Raw genomic sequence first — 9,249 nt, forward strand, 5'->3', positions numbered from 1 at the left:
AGATCTGGTGAGGCTGTGGGCCCCAGATAACACCAGCATGTGTTGCACAGGCTGCACGCTGTGGGGGTGGGCCCCTAGGACCCCCTCACTGCACAGGCTGCTCCAGCAGCATGCAGACCCCCATCCTCAGCCATGCAGGCTACTTTTGCAGGACATGGACCACTCCTCCCTGGCCCACAGGCCTTTCCCTCTTGCACAGCAGTGGGTGAGGTGCCTGCCCACGCCCAGGCCCTATGTATTAACTGCTTGCAGACCCCATGTAGACTGTGGGCAACATCCTGGCCTTTTGTGGGCCACATGTGGCCTGCAGGTAGTCAGCTGGGCAGCCCTAATCTAGTCCAACCTCCTGCACAGAAAAATGCTGTCCTGTTCCTAAGCCATACCAAACATACATACTTTCTGAAAACTACAACTTCCTTAGGCACATTTCCAGACCCATTTCATTGTCACTTCCTGTAACTTCATTGGTGTCAATGGTCGCGTGACATCACTTCCTGATGTGATACCACTTCCTGTGAGGTCTTTGAATATGGCTTTCCAGCCCACTGGGTGATTAAAAAGTTTGTGATCCGGCCCCACATTCAAAAAGGTTGGACACCTCTGCTGTAGAGCATCAGTATTAAAATTGTGCATGTTTCAGTACTAAGTACCTTACACTGCAGGCTGTAGAGGGTAGGTTTTGCAATTGCATTTGAAATAACTTGGTTGTGTGAACATTATTAAGCTGTGCTACTTTAACTCAGATTTGATAATGAATGTATTAATTTCTATTCACATTTCTAATGCCATGGAAATATTATGGTGGTGGCATACCATGCTGCTGTGCTGTGTAATGCAGATGTTTTTTGCTGATATTTTTCCAGAGGAGCTTCTGAATAACTTTGCCCAGCAGATAGGAGCCTGGAGGTTCTGCCTGTATTTCCTGTCAAGCACAAGAAATGACTATGTAATGATGTACAGTTTGACTGTGTTTGAGGTAAGTTGGAAAATTAAGGTAACTTTTCTGGAACCTTATTTCTGCCTGACTAGTGGATTTTTCTGTGATAACTCTTGTTTAATGCAATTTTTAAAGGTTTAATTTTAACTATAAAGGTTGTAAGTCTAAAGTGCATCATGGACACAGCTTCTGTAGTGCTCTCATGAAGGGATATTTTTAAAAAATAGTTTTAGAAAAGAACAAAGAATGTGAAGCTTCACATGCAAAGATTTGAAGGAATTGCTAATTGCTTACAAGGTATGAAAGGATTGCCTGAACTTCTATGGAATCATTAATGCAATGGACCTATTAAATGTAATAGGTAGCATGCTTTGCAGTAGTGCATTTACAGTACCTTTGCTGTACGTCTGTGTCACTCTTAGCTGTATCTATCGCCTGGGAGCTGCTACTCATTTCAGAGATGCACTTCTCACTTTTGGGAATTTTAGATGCAGCTGAGAGCAAGGAAAAGCTGCTTCTCAGTTGGTAAATAGAGAGTGCCCTTCTGGCCTCTACTCTGCCATAGGTGGCATGTGCATAACAATGGCTTGCAACTTCACTGTAAATAAGAAATTTCCTTATAACTCTACATGGTGGCGTGTTTTGTTTTTTTGTTTCTTTAACTAACATTCATGGTAGAAGAATGGTGGTAGAGGAACAAAATATTTTGTGCTGCATTAAAAATTCATTTTTGTGCTTCTCCCAGATGTTACCAGACGTTGTCAAGATGTAGGCAAGGCATGAAAATCAGAGGGGTAGTAAGCTACACCCTGACTTGGTGATATTTACCGAGGCTACATGTCTGTCAATAATCTGGATGACTCTTCAGATTAGCGTGATTAACACACCTGATTAGCACACTAGTTTCTGTAATGGCATGTAAGGCAGCAATGTGACTACAAGGCTAAATGTGAAGCAAATTGGCTTATAAACATGATTTAGTGCTGACTCCTTGACCGACAAACTCACCCAGGGCTGTCTTATGTATGTATAATACCTCCATCGCTGTAGTGTCCCGAGTACCTCAATTCTGTCTGTGTCTGTCTGTGTATTTCATATATATATATATATATATAAAAGGGTTTAGTCTGTGTATCTGTCCATAATGATCTTGGGGAGTTGTGGCTCCCAGTAGGGCATGGCTGCAGCCAGTGTTGTGTTAAGAATGACAGGTGGGTTGTGGCTTCAGCAGAGCAGGCCAGGCGAGCACAGAATGAGGGGGGGGGAGGGTGGTGTGGGGCCAGATGCAGAGCAGGGAAGGGGGGGGTGGCATAGGGCCAGATGCGGAGCGGTGGGGGGGGGCACGGTGCTGGATGTGGAGCAGCGGCAATGTTGCACTGGGCAGTGGGGGGGCGCACAGGACCAGATGTTCAGGGCAGGGCGCTGTGCATGGCCGGATGCGGAGCGGCGGCAGCAGCCACGCACTGCATACAAGCTTCCCCCCACCCTTCCCCTGGGAGGCAGCGGCAGTGTGGGGTGGTGGGTGGTGGCGCTGCGTCCCCCCCACTGCCTGTCATTCTTGACAGGCAGTTCACAACTATCTAATATATTGTCCTCATATTTTGTGTATGGCAGTGCTCTTTATTACCATTATACAGATGACAAAATAGATTGCCAAAAGAAAGCATAGGGTCTGTAGTGGAGCTGGGAACTGAATCTGGCTTCTGAAGTCACAGGCTGGCTAGCATCTTAAACACTAGACTATCATTCCTATTAGATGGCTAACTAGGACAGAAATAAGAACCCATACTGTTGTCTAAGGAAAGATTTTAAAGCTACGTGCTCCACCAGTTGGACTGATTTTCATGAGACAAGAAAAACAAGTTTGATTCCTGTCTCTTTCTGTCTTTCTGAAAAGTTTAGCTCTTAAAAATGATTGTGCCCAGAAACTAGTAGAATAAAGAAATTACTGTCCTGTATGTAAACTCTGAAGAAATAACTTGGCAGCTCAGAGATTAGAATCCATCTCAGTTTTTAGTACTTGAAATTCCTGAAATGGATTCTAACTATTCTAATGCTGTCTGATCAGCTATATGTCAACAGTGAATTTATCAGTAAAAGAAGGTCAGTGAATTCAAGAAGTTCTTCAGTGCTTATTTTTTGGGATAGCTGGAAAAAGAACAGCATAAATTTAATGAATTGTTTTTTCATTCACTCCTTCCAAACCAGAACCGCCAGTTGCCTTTAGTGAAGAGGAGCGTGTAATCCAAAGCAGTAAGCAGGTGGATGAGGGCTACCACTTAAAAATCTCAAAAATAAGTGTGAAAATTCAGTTATACTCGTAAGACAGAATTCTTAAAAAGTGTTCCCCATATTTTACTGGGACAGGAAAAAATCTGAAATTACTTTAAAAACAGTTTATTAGAAGGGTATTCTTGTACTGTTTTGTTTGTTTTTGCTTATGCCCCATATTTTTCCTGTAAGAAAATTCTTGTTAGAGGTATACCTCTGGTATTAGCTTCCCTGCCATAACATGCTGACCTCTTTGAGAGACTTCATGGTAGTTTTTTTGTGTAAATAGCAATGAAGCCCAAGTACTATGCTTGCTTTCCATCTTCTATGATGATTCTCCTTATGGTGTGAGCCAGTGGCCCCTGGCCTTCCAGCTGCATGGATCCAGATGAGTGGCACAGGGTTAGCCTGGGGCATCAGTCCATGGACTTAGCCTACTGTGCCCAGATCCAGCTGCATGCTGGCCCAACCGTATGCGCTTGAATTGAGCCACACACTGGCATGTAGGACCACTCTATCTAGCTTGCAGGGCTACCTGTGGGTCAGAACATATGGCAGCAGGGCAGCAACAATTAACTTTGCTACTGCTCTCCTACCACCAAATTTCCAGGCCCTTGGGGAGCCCTGTGGGTCAGATGTCATGGCTCCATGAGCTGAATCTGGCCTAGGGACAGAAGGCTTTTAGTCTTTAATTGCTCCCCGTTATGTGCCCAAGGCTGGGTAAAGCTATTATCTCAAAAGCAGGCCTCCTGAATCTTTTATCCTCTGACCTATTAAAGAGGCTTTGCCGCTGAAGCTCCAGAGTCTTTAAATGGGTTATAGTATTGCAGAAAAAGTCATTTGCAACTCTGCCACCTCATGGATTTTTCTCAATATTAAGGGGACTAAAAGCTTTTCTCTTAAAGTAGCACTCTCTCTAGAAGCCTGTTGCCTTGAAACATGGCTTTCTGGATTCAGACTTTAGAAGGCCTGCACTTCACCAGTTTCATCTAAAGCACAGCTTGAAAGAAAAGCATAACTTAAAAACCAAAAGGGGAAATCTGTCTGTCCCAAAGTTAAAGAAGAGCTGTGAGATGTATGTATGTATTTACAGATGCAGAAATCAGCTCTGCTCCAGTCTGAATTGTTTTATGTTGTAACTTGTCAGTCGGTGACATTTTTACAAAAATTCTGGTTCATCCAAGCCATGTTGCTGAAAAGGGTCATTGGATAAGTGGAGAGCATTTAGATCTATGCTGTCATATAGTAACACTTGTAGAAGTAAAGGAGGGGAAAAAAAGGAAGAACTTCACAAATTTGAGATTTGGGTTTTATTTTTGGGATATGTTCAATTAACATGCTTATCTTTAACCCCATGTATACTATATAAATGCTCTGCTGCTTATGTTCAAAGCATTTTATGACCAGGAAGCAGTACATCCTCCTGGTGTGTGTGGACCTATTTCTGAAACATCTTCCTCTGTTTCTTCCTTTATAAATCTCTTGAGGACCACAAAGAGAATAGCTGTCAGGCCTAGATTAAATAGTATGTTCAACCACAGTTTTTCTTCTAACATCTATCTAATAATTACCTATTTTGGCAATAAATTAAAGTGGCTACACTTAAAGTGCACCCCCTTCCTGAACTAGGTGTAGTCTGTCACCCATGCACTAGTTGAGGATAAATGTGTTTTGTGGTTGTAAAACTCTCAAAAAGAATATATTCAAATGCTAAATATGTTTCCTAGGACTGTGCATCTGGTAATGCCTATTCATCCGGGGCTTCAAACATCATGTCTAATTACTAACCATAATGATGTACTACAACCAGTCCTTTTTTCTTTTTACAGTCTGCTAAGTTTGTGTGCCTCTTCTTTTCTTTTCTTTCAGAACCTGATCAATAAGATGTGGCTCGGGGTCCCATCTCAAGATAAAATGGAGATCCGTAGCTGCTTGCCCAAGCTCCTTCTAGCCCATCACAAAACTCTGCCTTACTTCATCAGGAACAAGCTCTGCAAAGTCATTGTAGACATTGGCCGACAAGATTGGCCTATGTTCTACCATGACTTCTTCACAAATATCTTACAGGTAAGAACAAGTCTTTGGAAAACTTCTTTTAAATTGAAAAACAAAGCCAAAATAAAACTCTTAATGGGGACACCTTTTTTTGGCTGAACATTCTCTAATAAATAGGAAAAAGTGGAGAAAAACATAAAAAAAATTTTCCTTGATCATTTTTCTCTGATCAGAAAAGCTAAAGAGGAAGTAGAATTGTCCCCTTTCCCTCTCCCCTCCCTCCCACCCCAAGCGTGCGCACACTTCCTTTGCTCTCAGAAATAGTTATTAGCCATCAAACCCAATTTGACTTTTAGAGACCATTCCTATTGCCTTATTGACTGTCTTGGGAAAATTAGGGAGGATAATATTGTCAACAGGGTCATTAGGAGTAGAAATGCACTGATATATTGGTACATATTGGATCAGCACAGATTAAAAGGAAAATTGACGTTATTGGGAATCAGCTTTTTTTGGCCAGTGCAACAGATGATGTTGCCAATAAATGCCACGTATGTGCAGCCACAGCATGCAGCCAGAAATGCAGCCTGGCAGCGCGGGGAGCCGCTTCCAACGAGTAAATCTGTTGGGGGAAGGAGGGTAGTAGAGGGGGAGGAGCAGATCAAGGCTCCCATGGTGAGGGAGGGAGTGGGTAGGTACGGGGGAGGCACTGCCCAGCTGGGGGGGCCCTCAATTTGCCCATCCCGCTATGTCCCATCCCCCCTACAGACTTACTGGCCAGACACTGCTCTCCAAGCTTTGGGGCTGTATATTGGCTGTCAGATCAGTATTGGCTAATTATGGCTGGTTAATAATCAGCCATCCATATCTGCCAAAAACAATAAATAATCCTTATCCATGCACCTGTGATTAGCCGGTGTCTTTGTTTTCTCTGTTTAAAATATCAACATCTCTGTTTAAAAATTTTTGGCAAATTCTCAGTTTTAAAAACCCCCAAATCCAAGTTTTTCCATGATTAAAATGAAATGCTACGTACGTAAGTACATGTGTACCAACATGGATGTATCAGTTGGACACTATTTTATTGATGTATTTACAATTTAAATCAATTTGGAAGCCTACCAGTGCCTCAACTGTTAAAATAAAATAAATGTTAAATACCTATAAATTTTGGCATTTGATTTTTGGGTTTTTTATCATGGAAAATCAGAGCTCTCCCTGTCCGCTTCGCTCACCAGGACGCAGATCCAGCTGCAACTGTCATTTTCACATACACCCCCCCCGCTTTGTGGCACTGAACAGCCCTGATATGCTATTGCCCCTCACTCCCCATCCACTGGCCCCCTGCCCCCCCGCAACAGTGCCTGAACCCCAGCTGCCACCTGCAGGAGGTGGTAGCTGCTGCAGCAAAGCAAAGTGCAGAGCCCAATTCCCCTCTCTCATGACAGGGCAGGAATGAAGCCTGTTGGGTGTGGTGGGAAACAAATGCCTGCTATGAGCTTGGGGCTCCCTGCCCTGCTGCCCCCCTCCCCCTGAGACCTCCGCAGCCCAGTGGGCAGGACCCAGCACAACAGGGCAGAGCAGGGCCAGGTGGAGAAGACTGCCACTGGGAGCTCTGCATCACCACGGTGAGGTGCCCCCTGCTCACTAGGTAGCCGCAAGTGGCACAACTCCTCACTGCCACCCTTGCTACTGGTAGGCAAGTAGGGGGGTGCCTTGCCATGATGGGGCAGGGCTTGTGGTGAGCTTCTGCACCCCACTTTGCCCTGCCTTGCTGAGTCCCGCATACTGGGCTGCAGAGGCCCAGGGGAGTGCAGCAAGGCAAGAAGCCCTGAGCCCACAGCAGGCAGCCTGCATCCTTCCTCACCATGCACACAAGTCTTAGGGGCATTTGCCCCCCTCCCCCACCGGCCTGCTCCAGAGTGTATGCAGCAGTGAGAAGCTAGTTCCCGGCCCCCAGATGAGCCATGCAAGTGTGAATTTTTTTTAGTGACAAACAAATGCAGAAGTCTAGACATGAAAATTTCTGATTTCAGTTATCGTAAATAGATCATCTAGCCTTGGGGTCCACAGTATTTTTGGGCAGAGTGCCAAAAACACCTGTAACCTTGACTTGAAAAATGTTGGTGTGCTGGGGTGGATGGTGGGGGAGCTGTGAGGGACATGATCCTTGCTGTGGCAGTTTAGTCCCAGCTTCTTTCCAACTGCCCCCACTGAACCACATGTGCCAAACAAAATGCCTTTGCATGCCATGCTGTGGTGCCTATGCCAGGGGTTGTCTACCCTGACCTACCCCCAGCTGGTAGCCAATGGAAAGCTGGATTCATTCAGACTTCTACAAGGGTCTCCAAGGTTTTTAACATCTGAAGCATTGTAGACTCCATAAAACTAATACAGTAGGTATTAGTAAAATTAACGCAGTAAGATCTACAAAACCCTGGATGGTTGGGCTTTTATCACTAGTATTGAAGAACCTGTTGTTAATAGACTGTATGGTTATCTTAAGAGACATCAGAGTTCATACAGGAAGGCTGGGATACCTATAAAAATATAATGGTTTAGGTCACTGGTGCTTGACCTGTTTCCCTGGCAGGCCAGATGAGCAGTGTCTGGTCCCTCTGCAGGCTGGATCCACCCCATGGCCCCAGTCTGGTGCCCTGGGGCAGGTGCGTTGGGGCCCCATCTGGTCACATGGGGCAGGAAGCAGCCTGGCTATGAATTCAGCCACCCGGGGGGGAAGGGAGTATGGCCCAGCCCTGTGTGGGGAGGGGATGTGGTGCAGCTCTAACCCAGCCCCATGGGCAGTGGAGGGCCCCAATTCAGCTGTGCAGGGAGGAAAGGATGTGGCCTGCCCTATCTAGCTGGGGGGGGGTGGGAGTGGCATGGGAGTTTGGCAGCAGGAGAGAATAATCATATTAACAGTCACTGCTCCCCTGCCGCCAAATTTCCTGACCCATGGGGGCCCCATGGGCCAAATGCTGTGACTCTGCAGGCTGCATTTGGCCCACAGGCTGGAGGATGAGCCACCCTGTTTAGATTGTCAGAAGTTGCTGGTCTTTGCTCCAGTGTTTGAGCACTTTTATACAGTCAGATTCACTGGCAAGCTTTAAGTCTAAATGTATTACATAACTTTGGAGTAAATGTTTCTTTTTTTAAGTTAATCCTTGTGTTACTTAGGTTCTGTATCTTTCCTGAATCCAAATTTGTACTCTTACAATGTTTGTAATATAGGACTGGTAAAGCATGTTGTCAGGAAGCAGCAACATTTTAATGGGACTAGTTATACTTGTTTCAGTGCAAGAAACTTCTGAAAGGTGATATGTACAAACTAACGCAATATCTTTGGATGCTCTTTATCATTTGATTAGATTATTTCCTGTACTCCAGAACTGTTCCTTGTTGATTTTATATGCTGAACAAAAGAGCCCAATTTAAACTTAAAACAGTTGCACACTTTTCCTGCTACATAGTGAAAAAGTTTTTCTGCAAATGATTTGCAGTCGCACTGAAAGTCTAAATGTGAGAGTTGTAAGCTATTTATTTAAATAAACTATCACCTTGCTGCTAGATGTCAAGAACTCACCTGTTACCACAAAGGCACCTTGCATTACTTGTCACTTCAAGAAATACCAATTCCTTATACAAGGCTTAAGCTACTAGCTAATACAATTTCTTTGCACAGCAGGCCTCTGGTCATGCAATACAATTTGCTGAAACTTTTCCAGAAACTCTTGACTTGCCAACTCTTGAATTAGCACTTACAGATAGCTGGCTGCATTTAGAGTTTTAATTTGCTGCAAGCTTTACCTGGGTTTGCACTTAAAATGCATTCTAAGCTCTTAGGCAGACAAAACTCTTGGGGTAGAGGCGATATCTTTTATTAGACCAACTAGATAATTGCACAAAAAAAAATTTATTTGCAAGCTTTTGAGCTCAACACCCTTTGTCAGGCCAAGGGGAATTCAAAAATTGTAAAATTTCTCCCAGGTAGAAACAAAACTTCATATTGCACAGGAGAACTAAAAGATGGTATGGTTCTCCTGGGT

The 9,249-nt window shown here is 44.3% G+C and overlaps 1 protein-coding gene across 2 annotated transcripts in view; it reads left to right on the forward strand.

Moving 5' to 3' along the window:
• XPO6 (exportin 6) overlaps window positions 1-9,249 on the forward strand; it is a 105,276-nt gene that overhangs the window by 35,184 nt on the left and 60,843 nt on the right. For both annotated transcript variants that reach the window (XM_019507584.1, XM_019507585.1), the window contains exons 3-4: window positions 864-976; window positions 5,078-5,275. In XM_019507584.1, coding sequence (XP_019363129.1) covers window positions 864-976; window positions 5,078-5,275 — 311 coding nt within the window. The remainder of the gene's footprint in view (window positions 1-863; window positions 977-5,077; window positions 5,276-9,249) is intronic.

Source organism: Gavialis gangeticus, unplaced genomic scaffold (assembly GCF_001723915.1).
Source record: "Gavialis gangeticus isolate Ggan-Ray unplaced genomic scaffold, GavGan_comp1, whole genome shotgun sequence".
NCBI classification, from domain to species: domain Eukaryota; kingdom Metazoa; phylum Chordata; order Crocodylia; family Gavialidae; genus Gavialis; species Gavialis gangeticus.